The sequence below is a fragment of the Strix aluco genome, chromosome 2 (assembly GCF_031877795.1).
Source record: "Strix aluco isolate bStrAlu1 chromosome 2, bStrAlu1.hap1, whole genome shotgun sequence".
Lineage (NCBI taxonomy): Eukaryota > Metazoa > Chordata > Aves > Strigiformes > Strigidae > Strix > Strix aluco.
This window is the reverse complement of record NC_133932.1, coordinates 51838877-51857871: the sequence shown is the minus strand read 5'-3', so window position 1 is coordinate 51857871 and position 18995 is coordinate 51838877. Positions and strand designations below refer to the sequence as shown.

The following is an 18995-nucleotide window of genomic DNA, read 5'->3' as shown; positions in this document are numbered from 1 at the left end:
TGTGCAGATGTTGTTCTGCTTCATAAACTTGTATCTGAGCAGCTAAGGGAATGAGATCTGTTTGTGGCAAACTCCGTCATTACACAATGCTCATGTTACGCCTTGCAAAGTCTAAAGATTTTTACTGCAGGTTGGTAAAGAAATACATTTTGTTGGTAGGCCAAACTGCTCTTCTTCCTTTCCTCACATTCCCAAAACCCACGCACTGCCCATCAGCTGAACATGGCTGGCTTCTTACATGGGTGCTGTCTTCAGGACAGTGAAATGCGGCAGGTTTCTAACAATATAGGCCTGAGCAGATCATCTAGTTTGGGATCTGTCTCTGAAGACAGAAACAGTAAATGCATCATGTATTCATTATCAGAAAATGTTTTTTCAGTCTCACTTTTACAGAGTTTCATCTTAATGTCAACTGTGCATAACAGACTGAATTTGTCATCTGTCTGCAAAATTCTGCAAAGGTGGGATGTGTGTTTTCATTGTAGATTACACCACATCCATGTGTACTCCCTTGCTTTCTGTTTTGACAGCCATTAGAGCTGCTATCCTCATCCAGAACTGGTACCGCTTTACAAAGGCCCGGCTAGAGACAAGGCGCCGCTATTCTCTGAGTATCTTTCAGTCAATCGAATATGCTGATGAACAAGATCAACTCCAGGTTTGTATTTTTCACTTCTTCCTGTACAAGCAGTTCTGTTATCCCCAGAGGACTGAAGCTGCACATAAACAGAAAGGATATGTGGTTATTTCTCCCCACAAAGCTGTGTCCTGTATAATAAAAGTGATTCCCTGCCTCGCACATGAACTAATTAAGTTGTGTGTATACATACATATATATGTATATATAACTACACAAGCAGCAGGACACCATTCTGCCTGTACAACCGTACCTAGGTTAGAGATTCCTGTAGAACAGCTCTGTTAGCCAGGGATTGCAGGTCATCTTAACCATGTCTGTGAGGCAAGGTATGTGCAACAGAGATATCGGTGTCTCAGCATGTCAGTACAGGCGATTAGGAACTTCCAGGGCTTTGTGTTCATCCTAGCATCAGGGTCTAAAGTCAGTTCAGTGCACTGTAGCAGTATCTTTCTATTGACTACAAAGGAAGTCTAGGCAAGTAGTGTAGATGATGGGCAAGATGAATTACACTCAAAATTGTCAGCAGCATTGATACAGCTCTGGGACTTTTTAAGTATTCATCTAGTGTCAACCTGCTAATTCATTGCAAAGAAGGAAAGGAGTAAGCCATTTCTGTAGAAGGATACAAGTTGCGTCATTATTGCAGGCTGATGCTATGGGAACATACAGTAGTGTCTTAGATCCCCCTAAATGGAGATAGCTAGTTTAGTAAGTAAAGTAAGGAAAAATAATGTTAATGCTTGTTGGATCCCCTAAACTGATCAGTGTGTGTTTATTCTTTTCCATACTCAGCTAGCCAACTTTTTTACATTCATGCTGGATCACTGTACTCATCCTGATTCAGGTAAGGATAAAAAATCAAAGTAATATGGAGATTCTGTTTGGAAAACCTGATGGAAAGTTAATTTTCAATGTGATGCTTACAGCCTATAGCACGTGCTGGGGCTGAGGTTTGATTTCCCAAATACTATAATAAGAATTTGATCCTATAAGTGTTGACTCTGCTCAATATCTACTCAGTGAGTCAAGATGTAAGGCAGAACAGATACCTTGTTGTCCTTATGGGAATACTCAGAGGTGCTCAGAGTGCTTTCTTATATGTTACTTAAGCTGTTCTCATGGTAGACTTACTGACTCCAATTTTCCCAGCTTTCTATGCATGTTTTCTTAAACTGTAAGATGTGATTATCCAGAAAGACTGTGTCTAGTTGGTTTAAGGCAGGTATAATCGAAGAAGTTGCTTTTCTTTTTATTTTTATTTTTTTCCCCTGAAGTAGTTCTGGACCACTTTTTAATGTAGTTTTGTTCTAGATTTCACTGCGAAACATGTATCAATATGTGAATGATTAAAAATGAAATAAATTTAAGCTGCTGGAAATAAATATTTAGAAACCATCTCAGTTAAATCTCAGTTATTCAAAGAATAAGCTTTACTTTTTGACATATTTTTGGATCCTTGGACAAAACTTACTTTTGAGGTCAAGCTCAACAGAAGGACAGACTGAAAGTGTTTCTTAAGTCCAGAAAACAAACATGAGTTCTCTGAACAAATTGAGAATTGATCAAATTCCAGCAAAGTTAAAAAGGAGGCTGTCTCTTTCTTATTGAATTACAAGAGAATGTCCTTTCTCTTTCATCTGGTCCACCCACAGGTTATTCTAATTAAAATTTGCACAAGACACTTTGATAGCAGGATAAAACCACCATCAAAACCGTAAGTGGTTCAGTGTTCTAATGACAACCATTAGAAATGGCAATTTTTCTCTCTTAAATACTTTAGAGTGCTTAATGCGCTCTGTGCTCTGCAGAAAAAGAAATTATGTTTGAGCCTTGCTCCAACGCCAAGGCAGATGATACTATAGTCCTTCCTTTGATTTTTTTTCCATTACCCCACTGTATTCTGCAAAAAAATCTGCTTTAGTCATTTAACTCACTGGGAAGAAATTGGCAAACTTAAAAAAAATCAGACACTGCTCACTTCATGTACTTCTACATGCTGACAGCACACCTCAGTTCAGCTTTTCCCCCTGAGTGGGAGAGAATATAATAGTGGTAGGCCTGAGGTTTGGAAAAATAGTGTTAATCTCTATTTTCATTATAATATTAAATGGGAGTTTTACAGCTGCTCATTGTAGATATGATTTATCCACTGTGTCTATTGACTGAAAGAACAAAGATGAGGTGCCTCAGGTGACTTGCTCGGGTTCAGGACATGGCTGGTACAGAGCACACTGCTAGATGCATAGGCTGTTTGCGGGCAGGTGGAGATCCAGGCCCTGCCTGTTCACAGGCAGGGACTGAGGGTACTGTGGGTTGCCCCCGTCACCATTGTGCAGGTGACCTGTTTCTTTGTCTTGCAGATACTGAGAGTTGCAGATGTGGTTAAGGCTGGAACACGTGATAAAGTGTTTGGTTAATGGTAAAGCTCCCCTTTGTCTTGCTTCCTTAAAACTTTCATCCGTTAGGACTGAAGTTGTTAAGACTTGATAAATGCTCCAAAAGCTTTATTTTTGTCTTGGTTTGTTATTTCCCCCTTTCTAACACCCCGTGTTACAGATACCAGAACCCACAATGAAATGCGAGGTACATGTATAATAGAGAGATGGCTGAGGCCGCCTGTGCAAAGGAGCTGATTTAGGGTTTTTTTGAGAAATTGCATATCAAATTTGTGTTGTGTTGTTTGTGGCTATGTTTGTCCAACTACTGCATGTGTGCATTCTTTACTTCAGGCTTTTGATTGCTTGCCCCTCTACCCATGGTAGCCCCCCTGATTTAAGCAAAATCAGTGCTGAATAGAGTGATTCTTAATGAACTGCTTGCACTTCTGCTGAATCATGGTCTTAAGCTGTGAGGCACGGGTGAATGTAAACACAGCAAGCAGAGAGGCTTCAAAGTGGCTTTGCTATTCCCAAGCATTTTCTAAAACCCACGATGCTCTGCCTTTTTTTTTATCAGTGTATGCTCACTTAAATTAGAGTGATAGCATATGGTCCAAAAGCCCTCTCCATGAAGATAGTATATAATATTCTTACCAGAGAATAGGCTCCCTGTTCATCACAGTATGTGATGAGAAAGCTAACTCAAGATTTTGTGATCTGTGTTTTTCCTTACATTATAAACCACTCAGTCTCCACTATTCATCTTGCCACTTTCCTGTTTTAATCTCCTTTTTCAGAATGTTTTTCAAAGAAAGCAGCTACCATCTCATTAACACAGTAGTGGTTTTGATGTGATTGTTTATCTGTTGTACCCTGAAGCTTTTTTCATCCTCTCATCCTGCTTAAAATGTCAGTGCAGTTTAAGTTGTGATTGGAATATTATATAGCTGTGTGTCTTGTTCTTATTCTGCTTCTGATTAAAAGCTATTTTCCAAGGGTTTGTGGGAGGTAAGAATTAAAACCTTTTCCACCTTACACTTTTCTCCCTCCCTCCCTGAAAAAATCTGCGTACCTACTCAGCCTTTCAATGGAAAGATCTCTGGTCAGAGAAAGCTGGAAACTGCTTTTCTGCTCACTCTTTTTGTGGGCACATTGAGGGTGAGAAGGCTGCAAACATGTCCTGGACAAAGTGGTGGGACTGGGAGCCTGAGGCACCCCTGGCTGTGGCAGGAGCCACACCTCCTGGAGCCTTCCTTCAAAAGGGAACAAAAAATTTGCTGTTTTCTGCAGTTTCATGCCCCATGGTGCCTCTCTTACAGCAATAACAGGCTTCCAGGGCTTTTTGCATCATTCCTGCAGTGGTACATAAGACACAGCTGGTTGCAGCTTACAGCACCAGGAATGGAGTGAAGGAATAAATGTTTGGAGTGTTACAGAAATCTTCATCCTTTTAGTGGGCTCAAGGTCCATCTGGCTTTGACCTGATGGCTGGGGATCAGTGTCTGGCAGATGTAAGAGCACTCCTCAGGTGTCAGAGGTGCTCTCAGGTACCCCAGTGGTTAGTCTGAAGGTGCACAGATGGTGGCAGAACAGAGAGCTTATTTCAGAGCTGCAGAGGTAGCTGATTCCCTGTTACCCCAACAGTGAGTACATCCTTGGCAGTGGCATCTTTGACTTGCCTTGAATACCTCCCATGGCAAGATGGTCTTGTCAGGAGAATCAGGTCCCTGGGCTTTCTGTGGCCAAACTGACTCCATATAGCTCTGGGCTTTCATGTTTAAACTGGAATATGGCTGTTGCCTTGTAGAGTGGTTGTACAGCGTCTGCTAATAGCACAGGCTCAACTCACTGAGCTTGGGCTTGATCTCTGGTGTCAGAGTACAAAGCAGGTCATTCTCTGTGCTCCCTGTAGTCAGTGGAGAGATGCAGGTGCTGGCAGAGGGTATTTCATTCTGTCTTAAGGCATGTGCCTGAACAAGACATGCTGAGAGTTTTCATCCGTGTCTTTCAATATGGACTGAAAGATCCTTGACAGCTTCGACTAGAAGATGACTAAAATGAGAGGGTTGCCAAATCCTTCAGAATTAGTCCTGCATGGGGTTTGTGGTGAGCTGGGGTACTCATCAGCCATCGTGCTAATCCCCAGGCTGCATTAGGGCATCCATTACAGACTGCTTTGAGAAAAGACAGACATCCTGTGCAGGAAAGAGCCTTAAAATCCAGCTGAAAGGATGCCTGAGGAGACGTAAGCGCACTCTAAAGCTAATGACCATGACTGGCTTTTGACAACTCATCCAGAAGTGGAAAATGAGGTGTACTTTGCAGAGATCTACCCCACAGGGAAGGAGATTGGGTTTCCCAGCCTGGGCATATGCCAAAAAGGAAGCAAGGCTGTGAGGAAGGCAGGTTCATGTTCAGAGGTAGAGGGTTGAGTAGCCTGCTGTGTGCAGGAAGGGAGGGCCAGAGTGGGAGCAGGCACAGGCAGGTGTCTGCCTGGCTTGAAATGCTGAGGAGACCACTGACTCTGAAGGAGTCGTGTCAGGTGAGGAGAGCCTCTGGCCAGAACAGGCAAGCAATGAGGAACTGGGGTGGTCTGAGGAACTGGCTCTGTGCTCTGCAGCCACCCACTTCCTGAGAGGTATGGCACAGAGGGAGGTGCCGTCCAGAGACCTGCTCCTAGAGCTGGGCCAAGACTTGGTGCAGATGTGCTTGGCTGATCAGCGTGTGGGAAGCAGCAGTTTCAGTCCATGGGTGATGTTCTGGTGTCCAGCCACACAAGCTGTAACTGTGGTGGAAGACTGCAAATCAGACTGTACTTGGTGGAAAAGGTGAACCCTGAGCACCTTGCTGTTACTTGATGCCTTAATTCATTTACATGGCTGTACACTGAATGTGCTAAGCTCGCAACGGAAGAGCTGATTAAAAAAGGGTGTTTTTTTAATCCAGAGCTGATAAAAAGTGTATTTTTATCTGTTTCCTTAATATGGATTTTATCCAGTTACAAGACAAGTTGGCCTTTATGAGTCTCATAATTTATGAGGCCACATGCCAGTTTTGGCCACTGAGTTTTGAGTCACGCCACAGGTATTCCTCCAGCAATAAATAATACATTTTTATTTCAAGTTGCATCTAATCAAGGTTACAGAAAACTTACCTGTAGCCCAGCAACTTTGTTTACAACAATCATCTCACAAGAGCAACTCTGCAACAGCAGCTTCCAGAACACTGTCCTCTAGGGTCTAGTTCTCTCTTTTAGAATAATGCGTGATAAAGACAATCTGCAAGAAGAAAACAGTGAAATCTACTGTTCACTCAGTTACATTTCAGGGGTAGGTCAAGAAAATATTGGATTGAAGCAATTAGCAATGTTCCTGCTTCCTCTGTGTTCCAGGAAAATTAGAAGCTGTGCTCTACTTTACTGCTATGTTTTTGTTTACTTTATTTTATCCAGTGGTTTTATGGCAGCCAACCAAAAGCAGGCATTGTCTCCTGGTCATATCAGAAAGGAGTGCTTTGCAATCCAGTGGGAATAAATAGGATTTTGTTGATGACTTTTTAAATTATCACTGACCTGCTGGTATTTAGCCTAAAAATTTTATGTAGAAAATAAAAGCAATAGAAGTGAATCTTTAAAACCTGTATTAAAACTGTAATATTGAACTTTAAACAGGTGATGGTCATTGAATGATCAGCCATGACTTTTGAATCTCCTTGCTTTGTGGGGGGAGAAGAAAGTCTGCAATAGATTTTGTTTCTCACTACCTACGAGAGCAGATTGCTCCACAACTTCAGTGCAAAATGTTTTGCATCCTGACCACAGCTACTGGCTGTTGGGACAGAGTTTTTTGCCTGTTTTTTCATTTGGTTGTTTTCTGCCTGGTTTTTGGTGTTTGTTTTTAGTATTGTGAAACAATCTGGGGAGATCTTGAGCTCTTTCAAAATACAAGGCAGGATTTAGCCACTCTAATCCTGCAGCAAATAAAGCATCAGTTACATTCAACCAGTTCTGGTCATGCTGTTACATCCCTGTGGGGGACTGATGGAGTGTCTACATCATTGTTTTTCTTCCCTCTTGTTCCAGTTTCTCACATTCTCACCAGCCCTGGTGTTTCTCAGGTGGTGGATGAAGGCTTATCTTTAACAGAATTTGAAAATAAAATTGATGTTCCAGACTCCTATTATGGACCACGACTCTCATTCCCCCTTACTGTTGAAGATGCCAATGCTCTTCTGCATGCTTTCAGGAATGAACAGGTAAGTTGCAACTAGTTTGATTTCTTTTTACTTATTTTACATCTCTGTCGAGTTGTAGCTCCACAATCAGTTGAATCCAATGTAAGGCTAAACTGGTGCCTGAAGAGATATTTCGCCCTTCCTTTCCATCCCATTACCATTTCCTGCTAGCCCCATGTGATCATACAGGTACATGGTGAGCTGTCTTGGGAAACTGATCTGGCTGGAAGCTAACACAACAAAATCAGAAGCAGTCAGTTCTCAGCCAGACCAGTTCCCAGATTTGATTCACTACTTGGCTGCATGACCACCAGAGCCAGCACTGGGGAGAGGGCAGAGACTGGTGGGGACCTTCTCTTCTAGCACTGGGATTACAGTGATCGTGAAATGGGGAACCCTTAGAAGCTGTAAGGCAGGAGTTATCAGTGAGGGTGCAGGACTGGGGAAGGTGTCCTAAGCTAACCTAGAAACCAGTTATCATATTTTTCTGCGTTAAAAGTGCTCCTTATGTGGTCCTCTTTTTTTTGTCCCCCACCCATTCTTTTTAGAGGAGTTGAGGTGTAAGGGTTAATCACCTCTTTCCAGTGTGCAAGGCACCACCATAATGGGAGAGTGAGTATAAAGCATCACTAATATAGCAGAACAGGGTGATAGCACAAATCTCAGGAGCTTGCTGTCTGCAGCTGCCAAGGCACTGAGAAGGCTGTTGCTGACTCTCTGTGTTCCTAAGCAAGCCCCTTTGCTGCCCTCTTACAAGATGAGAGAAGGAATTACATAGCACAGTTTTGTTTGAACTTGTGGTAATTTGTGCTTAACAATATATAAAGGATAATGGTAATGTATATAAAGGATAAGGGTCTGTCTTGCTTTTTAATGTACTAAATAAAAGTGGTTGGGTTTTTTTTCTGTAATTTTCCATGGAGGCTGATCTTAAAAGTAGCAGGATATAAAGCACATGATAAATGAGGCCACCCAGACTTCACCCTTACTGTCAGCTTTCTCTTCTCTTACTATGGTTGGCATTTTATTAAGGAAATTATTATATGTAATGGGCCTTTTTTGTTTGCTTTAAAAACATGAATCTTGAAAAGTCAGTCTGTAGCTCATCTGTCTCCTCTACCAAATTTCCTCAGAGATGTGTTTGATTTAAAAGCCTTAAAAATCACTGACTGACAAAATTTTCATAAAAACCATTAGCAGAGAAGACCAGAAGCTTCAATGTTGCATTGTCATAATGTCTTCACAGTGAGCAGGAAGATAACTCTTACCAAGGCAAGCCTTGCTGGAGTTTCCCTCTCATTATTTTTGCTATTTCCTGAAATATCATTTATGGCCTTTGAGGGTTTTTTGGTTGATTTGTGGGTTTGTGTTTTTTACTCACAGCTAGAACTGCATCCTTTTTTTTCTTCCAGATACTTTGAACAGATGAGCTTGTGCAATGATTATCTGAGTGCTGTATAACTCAGTCTCTTATCCTTTCTGTAGATGAGAAGAGTAGAAACAGTACACTAGAAATAAAATGGGAAAATATATAAAGCAAGTTCGTTAAGGACTCTATATTCATTCACTGGGAAGCAAGTGCAGAGCTGAACGCTCCTAATTCCCAGCACTAAACCATACAGTCTGTAATCATGTCTGGAGGTCTGTAGTATAAATAATCTTGGCAATACATGTCTGATATTAATAAAGCAGACAGATGTATTGCTGCTTCTAATAAGTCTTCCTTTTCTCCATGCATTTTTTCCTCACAGCTGCTTCATGCCCGCTATGTACTGCAGCTGCTATGTGAAACTAGGAGGGTTCTCAAGGAGATGCCAAATATCACCCATCTTTCAACTTCCTACTCCAAGGAGATAACTGTCTGTGGTAAGGCACCAGAGAAGATAACTGCTTTGGGCTATGGGTTGGTATTCTAAGTGGTTAGAGAATGATGCAGACATTTCCAAATGTTGCCATTACAAGAAAGTTCTCGATGCTTTTTTTTTCCCTTCTCTTTTTTTTTTTTTTCCCCCACAAATGAATAAATTGGAACAAATAAAAAAAATAAAAGGTTCCTGAGTCACACTAAGTATATTTTAAGAAAGTCCCTCACCTCCTCTTTCATTTTCTCATTAAACATTTCTGAATGAGTCAGTATTAATTCAGGTAACACTGCAGGGTAGCTTAAATATTCCTGCACTTTCATCTCTAAAATACCACCAAGTATTTTGATCACTGGCTGCAAGTCTCACCACTTTCTCCTCTTAGTGAGAAAAAGACTTTACCATCATAATTTACTCAGTCATGATTTTAATGAGGGCTTAATAGGGGTGGCAAACAAGACCTTTCATTGACAGCATGACTATCTAGAATAAATTGAAAGTATAATAAACCCTTATTTCTAAAGGGACCCAAGAGAATGGATCAGTCTTTATACAACCAACAAATTAGTCTTACAGAATGATGTGATGTGTCACAAGGTAAAGAACTAAGAGCTCATTGCCCATCTATTTTGTTCGGCTTTTGTAAATTATGGATAAAGGGATGCAGTATCCTCACTGGCCACAGAATGAAGTAGCTGCAAAACAGAACAGTTAACTCTTGACAGCTAGCAGTGTGCTGTGTGTAATAGTAAAGCGGCATAAGGAAGGATACTATGACACATGCAAAACAAATAATGTTTTTAAAGATGTGGTTATGCACCTACTTTGATTGTCAGGAACAGGTTTGTTTAAATGAGGTTTTGTATAAATAATAATTTGTTAACCAAACCAACAAAACCTTTCTCCAAACCAAGGAAACACAGATTCATGCTTGTTCACTACACAGCTTGTTCTTACTAAGCAAAATGTACTTCCTCTATTTTGTATTGCATTTGCACTATGTAAGCAGCATCTAAAGGGGTCCCTTTCCTGCTATTGAAACTAATAGCTTTTGTAAACAGAAGGATCCTCTGCAGAAGATGAAAGACCAATTTTTAGACATAATTGGTCCAAAATGCTGATTTTCTTAAAATAAGGTATCCCTCTCCCCATTTTATTTTAATTTCAAATTAATGATACAGATTAAATACGCACCTGAAATGTTTGCATCGACATATGTGATGAAAATCTATCATAACTTGAAGGATTCCTTAGAATGACTTCAGCAGGCTCATAGTTAATAAAAAGTTGCACATAAAACATGTAGACTAGGTATAAAAATGTCACTTGTCTTTTCCTACTCATTGGTGGTGAAAGCACAAGATAGGTTTTGAAACCATTCTGTGGCTTTATGGTGGTGAATCACAGACGTGAGAAGGTTGGTTCTGTAAGCATGCAATTCAGTCATATGCAGAGGGGAGCTGTGCTGCAGTGATCCTTTATGTTGGAGTGAAATCCCCCTGCCTGTTCCAAATAAACCTCTTGGAAAGGGTCAGATCAGTCATTCCTGTGGCCTTAGCACTGACGCATACAAGCATGGAGAGTTCTTGACACTCTCCATCAAATCCTACCTGTAATAATCAAAACCTGGCCCTGAATCAGACAGATATTCAGGTGTGCTGTATATAGTGGGCTACTTAGTAAATTCAAACCTATTAGTTTGTAGAAGTCTATCATATTTCTAAATGTCTTTTAGTGATGTTTTCTGGTTTTTGGGTTCATAATACATTTGTTCATCTTACTCCCATTCCCCTGAGTGAACCTTTGGCTGTGTGACTGGTCTGATCTTCAGATCCAGCTAGAAAGACAAAAACTTTATGCAAGACAATTGTATACTCTTTAAGTATTTAATTGCCAAATTTTACAAGCATCTTTAGCATGTACCTTAAAATGAAGCTAATCCTAATATAAGGCAAATTACTAAGGAAAACATGGGAAAAAACTTGCTAGGACTAACTAATTCCAGTTTTATAATTCAATTTTTTTTCCTCCTCTGTGAGAAAATTTAAAAAAAAAAATGTTTTTGTGTCCTGTAGGAGATTTGCATGGAAACCTGGATGATCTTTTGCTGATATTCTATAAGGTAAGTGATATGTCATTTTCACTTCACAACTTGTTAGGAACACATATTTATGTCTGACAGATTTGTCACAGTTAGAACCGTACATGTGGTGTGCATGTACCACACACACAAATCCTGGAACAATTTGAATGGTGTCTTTGTCATAGCTTTGTCTTCTCCATATCCTCCTGCTCACTGTGAAGGAGGACATCCAGGAGATCTTTCCCTTCCTAAATGTTGAACTGGAGCATGAACCAAAATTTAAGAGGCTTCCTCGCAATGTCTCCAAAGTCCTGCCACTGTTTTATGTTCCATATTGACTAAAGTCTTCAAAAATCAGGAGCTAACTTAGTTCCTGATGTAACACTACACCATGAATAATTTTGGCCCTCCAGAAAAAATGCGGAAGCTTTCATTTAGGCCTTCCATTCATACCTGCAAAGTGGTTTTTATTAGTATTTGTTTACACGAGTGCTGTTTAAAAGCTTTTTAAGTCTTGGAAGCAATCATGTAGTCTGCACAAAATGGAAATACCTTGTGCACCCTTTACATATCCTTGATCGCTTTTTAATGTTAAAAAAGCATAGCTCTGTTTTACTGCTGTGAAAAAAAAATAAGCTCCAGGCTATCTTTTCCACAACTGTATATTTAACTGAAGATGCGGGAAATTTCCTATATTTAGTTTCACATTTATCTTTAGCATGAATCACCACCTTTCTTTTAGCAGACACTGTCTGTGATTTGAGCTTTCCGGGGGGAAAAGGTTTGTGACTGATCCTTATACATTCATCTGCACTGAATGGAGATTGAAGTAAGCTAAACCAGGTGTTTAAATGATTCAATTCCTCCCCTGCTCCCAACTTTGTTACATTTTATCTGACACCTGTTGAATGGAAACTTGATTGTTTTGCCCAAGTACATACCTGAAGCCTGTTGAAGTACAGGCAGACCTTTTTGCAGAGTTCTGCTTTTCTTATTAATCAATCCATTACATTTATCTGGTTCTTGGCTTGCAGTCTTTTAGCTGTTATTTTAATTAGACAATCTTCTTTTTGAAACTGGAATAAGACTATGATAGAGATTGGTTTCATACACAGGACCTGGAATGGGAAAAGGAACTATTTTGAAGATAAATGCTCAGCTATAGTTGTATTTACAACTGCAATCAGCCTTACTCTTTTGGAGTAAAAAGAAGGTGATTCTTTTTCCCCTCTCCAATGGATGTTTCAAAGAGAAAAAAACTCTAATCAAGGACTAAATCCTGACTTCAGTGAATTCAGAGCCAAAACTCCCACTGACTTCAGGGACTAGAATTTACCCCTGTCGTTCTCTGTTAAGCTTCTAGGGGAATCCTTCCACCTAACCGAATGAAATGGACAAATATTTTGTTATTTCAAAGTGATTGAGAAAATAGAGAGCACATGATAGAGCTGCTTAGTTATTTAGAAGCAAATTAAATGACACAGTATTTTCTGTCCCCTCTGAGCAGTTTACTCAGCCAAGCAGTGAACCCAGTCAGCCTCTGGGATCCATTTTTTCTGCTTCCCTAACTCTGTTTCAGTTGGAAGGTATTTCTTCCTCCAAGTTGGTATGAACCACCCATAACTTAAACAACAGGGTGCAATCCTAAACAGTGCCTTGAGGAGTGTAGTGATCTCAGGTGTGCACAGAGCTGAAATGGCTGCTGAAGCATTTTGGAGGCCTGCGTGCAGACCAGGCACCTTGAGCGTGGGGCTCTGTCCAGGGGACTTTTATCTCAGCACTTTTACAAACCACCAACAGCAAACACACAGAAGCCAGCAATCTACAGCTTATCGATACAATGCTGGTTGTAATAGTGTGTATAATAGTGTGTATAATAATGTTTGGGTAGGGTTAAGATAATTTTTTTTTTCTCAATAGCCAGTTTGTAAGGTTCATTCAGTCCCTGCATTAACCTCCATTAAATTACAGCATTTCCTGAAATTCCTTGAAACCCTTGAGTTTTAAATTGTGCATTGCTAAGTTAGATTGTTAAATGGATGCTGTGGATAGAAATAGCCTGAAGCTGTAGAAAATGCAAATGACAAACGGAAGTTAATTAATCACTAACCCAGCAGATACAGTAACAATGCCCAGCAGCAAGTTGCTAATTCATTAGGGGGCCTTGTTTGACTCTGACATGTCAGAGACTGCAACAGCCTTTAATTTAGTTTTGCTCTTATTGTTGGTTGAAACCACAGAAAAAGAAATAAAAACTTTGCACGAGTGTGGAACAAACTAAAATTTCACATTGAAGTTGGAAGTCCAAAACAAACTCTCATTTAAAACTAAGAGTTGCGGGTAAGCTTTTCCAAAAGAATAATGATAGAGTCTGGAGAGTGCTTCAGTAGATCTGTCTTTCCATGAGGACTGCAGTTACAGAGCAGCTGTGTGTATGCTGACAATCTGCTGGTGATTCACATGCCTATTGGTTTTAAGGCAAAGCTTTTATTAATTCATCTTTCCAGGAGCTGCTGCTGAGTCTCTCCTGTCTGTTCCACTCCTGAAATCCTTTCTTTTCTTTTAAAATCACTACAAGTCACTACATTAGCAGAGTCTCATAAATTGCCACTCTTGTGAGCACAGAGCAACCACAGACCTCTTGTAAGTTAACTTGGAGAGAGCTGGGTAGAGACTATGGCAAAAACCAAGCAAGCTGTATTTACAGCAGTCAGGATTGTGCCTCTGTGCGAATCAAGACCAGGATTCACTACTGCACCCTGACCTAACAGCGCAGGACACTGACTGGGACAAAAAAGATATTTCCTGATGGATTCAAATTAAACGTTTAATTGAGTCCCTGGCCAAATCATGCATCCTGCAATAAACCTGCTAAAGCAGTACACCAGGGAATGCCATAGGAACATAGGAAATGCTGGACACTGACGCAGTAGTTATATTCAGGCAGTGAGATGTCTTGCCCTGCTGCCAGACACTGTTAAGAGAAGCTTCCACAGTTGTAATGTGATTTTATAGATGTTCTATTGATAATTCTTGTGCATGCCAATTGTGAAAACAGAGGTTTTCTTTTTTGGCAAGTCAAAACTGAAATAATATTTCTGGTACTCATGATTGGAAATGATGAAGCAGCACATAGTTGCTGCTATACTTTCCGTAATCTGATGGCACCTATTGATGTGTTGATAACTAATCTAATGAAACATACCATCAATTCACAATACTAGCTTTTGATAAGTCACCATTCATAATACAGCATTGCTCTATATCTTTAGAAAAAAATAAGGTAAGAAGTACCTGTATGTACAGCCTCTCAGGTTTGTGAGCATTCGAGTAGCACTTTCAGGACTAAAGAAACTGGAATCAAGTTCTTCAGGGTTCTGTATTAAGATTTTATGTCCTCTGGATTAGGGTCTTTTTCAGGAGTTTTGGAAGCATACACTGCAAACAGTGTAAATATATGAAATCCATTTTCTTACCGTGTAAGGAAACATAAGGACCTTCAGACTTGTGTCAGAAGATAACTTTTCATGGATTTCTTATCTTCCATTCAAAATGAATGACTCCCTTCTAATTGCAAACGCGTAACTTCCTGGCAGCAGTTGCATGAACAGAAAAGTAGATTTTATTACAAGAATAATGTTTGTTTTGGTCCCTTTCCATTTAATTTAATAGGTAGCGGAAAGGATTAGAGATGGCATCATAAGAACAGCTAGAGAGGTCATCTCTTCTCTGATGGCTCATACAGGTTGTCTGATAAGGAGGTTTTTGTTCTAAGCAGTGGAAATAAAGAAATGCTGCATTTTAAATCTCTGTATTATGCAGGGTTTTTGCAGATTTTCTAGCAATGTGATCTCATTTAAATGCTACTTTCTTTATTACAGTAGCATAGCAGCGTCTCTAAATGTCCTTGTTTTTGTTTCTGCAGAATGGTCTGCCTTCAGAACAAAACCCTTATGTCTTTAATGGTGATTTTGTTGACAGAGGGAAAAATTCTATGGAAATACTTATAATCCTGTTTGCATTTCTTCTTATCTACCCCAATGATTTACACTTGAATAGAGGAAACCATGAAGACTACATCATGAACCTGAGGTAGATTTTGGGGGATGGGGGAGTATCTGGCCTTTCACTTAGAAACATTGAAGCTTTGGAATGCTACTTAGGCACTGTGACACTCTAACCCAGAAATAATGTTTTATTAGGTATTCAGGTGTAGCTTTGCATTGTCAAGATGTGTGAGGTGGGCAAAGAACATCCTTATTGCACACACTTGAAAGGAGTCGTCTTGCTCCTGACCTAATCACAATCCATTGAAGGCAGTGGGTTTAGTGCAGCTTCCAGAGTATCAAATCTGGGGATGGGGGACAGATGGAAGGATGGTATTTTAGTTAAAGCATTGGCTTTTTCCATAGCATAGCAAAAGACATAACAATGTGCAATATAATGGAACCAGTAAATCAGGAGCTGATATTTCTGTTAACTTTAGCCTAAGATACCACTTCCCAGACACGAGGGGCAGGTAAATATCCTGGCTTCTACACAGTGTAGGGCCATTAGCTGAGAGATGGCAGTCTGCCCCATTGCAGGAACAGCCGAGAGCCTGTTTTCTGATACAGACATCTGTACTCAGCTGTACAGCGCTGCCAAGGGAGTGAGCACAGTCACTGTCTCTAGCTGTAGTGGAAGTGTGACTTGTAGACAAAATCATCTCACAGATGTGAGAAGAACTCCTTGGTCCTAGTCTCTACAATTCTAAGCTGCCCCAGTAAGTCTTTGGGTGTCTGTCTGGTGGGTAACCTGTTGTACCCCTTCTATCATTTGATGCGTGCACACAGAATATATTGCTGTTTTGCCACAAACATAAACCTGGGTTAGAGGTCCATGTTCAAATCCTATTAATGATCCACATAAGAGAATCAGTTTCACATGATACTTCCTTTTTCAGCACTTAATTAAAAAAACGCCAGAACCGTAAAACAAGATCAGTTACTTTATTTACAAGATAGGAAAATTGCCACCCAAAATAGTGGAAAATATTAACCAAGTCTGTGATGGTACCAAGTGCAAAGATGCATTCCTGTGTATGGCTCTTTGCTGGGCATTTTGCTTAGCAGTGCTGCACGTCGGTAAATTTAAAGGTGAGAGTTAGGGGGTTGTGAAAATGTCCCTTATCCAAGGATATCTTGGTGTGAAAAGAATGAGGTATCAAAACCCTTGTCCCTTGTCGGGGAAAAGACATGATAGACAACTTTGTCTAATAATGTTGAATGATGTAGGACAAAAACTCTGTGAAGGTTTAGTGGGTGTTTTTGCCCATCATCAGTTAGGTTAGGTTTGAAATTTCTCTCCAGCATCTAAAAGGGTAAAAATGCTGAGCTATTTCATTTAGATGGAGAAAAGGCCACTAAATAATTATTGGTCTGGATTCTGTTCTTGATCTCTTATATGTACAAGAAATCAGTTTAACCAGTTCTTGAGACAGAGCAGAAGAAAGTGCATTTAAACTAAGGTGAGACAGAATGGCAGGAGAAAAAGAGGGCTGGGAAACTCCTGGCAAATGCTATAGTACAGAAAATCATGCAGAAGGGGCATACTGAAAACCAATTAATAGTGCTGTCCTATTTTCAGATATGGCTTCACAAAAGAAGTTTCAAAGAAGTACAAGGTAAGATTCCTCCTTCTTCCCCTATATTTTCTTTGTAGCCTAGCACATGTAAAATGAAACCTGTGTAAACAAGGAGACTTTCAACCAGTTTATTTAGGTGTAGTACAGAATGACTTTAGTAATGTAGTTGAAATTATTTTGGATTATCAATGGAATAACTGACAAAAAATATTTAAGTGTTAGCCTTTTATGTTCAGAGATCTATGAGATGAAATAAATAACATCCATAAGGCCACTCAGGAACACAAAAAGACGTGAACGTGAAAGAAGAACAAAATGCTACAGAGGCAATCAAATGGCCCTGAAGTAAATGTCAAAACGTGTTTGTCAGTGTTGCAGTTCAGGGTGTCACCTGGACGGAACTGTTCAGACCGTGGCAGACACTTCAGCAAAATCTTGAACTTAGAAGCAACAGAATTTGCCAGAAACAGGATCTAAGAGTATGTTTTACAGGACCATGGGAAACTGATTTTGTGTCTTCTGCGAGACGTCTTTAGCTGGCTTCCCCTCGCCACTATAATTGATAGCAAAGTTCTCATCCTACATGGAGGGATTTCAGACACCACAGATTTGGATTTCCTGAATGCACTTGAGAGAAGTAAGGTGAGAAATCATATTCATGTGGGGGTAATTTTTCTTTAAAAAATTTAGCAGTACAAATGCTAAGATCAAATTGTTTGCATTAGGAGAGGAAATGGCTGCTGTGTAAGACATGTAAGGAAAGAAAGAGTCTTGTTTTTCTTCAAAATCGGTATTTAGGAAGGAAGGTTTCAGTAGGTGTTGGGAGCCAATTGTTTGGCTGCTGTAAAATAACATGGGTCTTTTGACTTTAAAATATCTAAAAACACTTTAGATACCTCCTTCCTGCAGTGATGACGCATTAGCCAGAACGTATGAAAAGTACTTAATTCTCAGGCATTTCTAAACACTTTAGAAATCAATGTAGGCACATCTTTCTAACCCTGCCTTTTGTCCCGGGGCTGTGCTTCTGCCATCTGTTGTATGGGGAAGTTCTCTACCTGTGAGGTGCTCCCTTGGCAGCAGCTGAGCCTTGCACGTGTGGGAGAGCCTTTCCAGTGGATCAGACTTCAAGACCAGGCCTTGAGAAAACAGCAACTACTGCTTTTCAGGGATTTAGAAGACAGAAATGTTCTTTTTTTTTTCTGAAATGGTGAGCAAATGCAGCTCCTTCAAATCAGAGGAAAATGGTGTGGAATTTGGTCTTGATCTGGACAACTAACTCGAGATGTCTGCTTGTGATCCGGGTGCTTAGGCTCTGTGTAATCAGTGGAGATCCAGGAGATCTGGTGGACATCCAGGTCTTATAACTGCTCACACATAGGTCTCCAGTGCTGTAGGGGTGTCCCCTCTGGCCTCTGTCTGCCTCTGGAGAAAGTCTTCTTCGCAGGTCTCCTCCACTGGTCTCCTTTGGGTCTATTCATACCTGCCCACCTCATGCGAATTCACAGACATGGTAGAGCATCCCAGATGACACAAGATACCGATATTTAAGCTACCTTGTGTACCTTGTCATGAATGTCTGTGGAATCTAGAGCTATTTCTCTCATCCTCCTGTTTTCTAATGCAGAAATAAATGCTTTACAGGACAGTCAGGTGTATCCCTGTTTCTTAAAGATGTGAAAAAGGGCAATGCATACTTCTGGCCACTGAAGTCTAGGCTCCCTTAGCTGTACCACTGTACACTAAAATTGGGTGCCTAACTACAGATGTAGGTGTCTTAACTGTGAGCGCAGTTCTGCCCACACTTTCACCAAGGCTGGGCTCAGTGTGCTACCAATGCAGTTGTCTGTGAAATGCAGAATTAACAGGTCAAAGTTGCTGCCACGGGAGAGTGTTGCTAATGAGACATCTGTGGGCCACAACTCAGGGCAGTATCACTGGAGGCCTACTGATGTATTTTAATTGGTACAGCTGACAACTGACAGGTCTCAAATACCAGTCGGTGCACTGGGGAGTAACTCAGTGTTTTGTGTTTTGTTTTGCATCAGTCCTTTTCTTTGTTAAAGAGTAGAATTTTGGGGGGTGGGTGTGGGGTGTGTTTTGTTGTTGCTTTTGTTTTTTGTTCCAGAAATGAGCTAGTATGAGGAAATTTCAAATGAGAAGAAGAGATACT

General features: G+C 40.4%; 1 protein-coding gene across 1 annotated transcript in view; it reads left to right on the top strand.

Moving 5' to 3' along the window:
* Window positions 1-18995, top strand: part of PPEF1 (protein phosphatase with EF-hand domain 1) — a 35553-nt gene that overhangs the window by 9688 nt on the left and 6870 nt on the right. The window contains exons 3-10 of the mRNA XM_074814709.1: window positions 531-658; window positions 1433-1484; window positions 7100-7272; window positions 9003-9117; window positions 11189-11235; window positions 15122-15288; window positions 16825-16861; window positions 17315-17464. Of these exons, the coding sequence (XP_074670810.1) occupies window positions 531-658; window positions 1433-1484; window positions 7100-7272; window positions 9003-9117; window positions 11189-11235; window positions 15122-15288; window positions 16825-16861; window positions 17315-17464 (869 nt within the window). The remainder of the gene's footprint in view (window positions 1-530; window positions 659-1432; window positions 1485-7099; window positions 7273-9002; window positions 9118-11188; window positions 11236-15121; window positions 15289-16824; window positions 16862-17314; window positions 17465-18995) is intronic.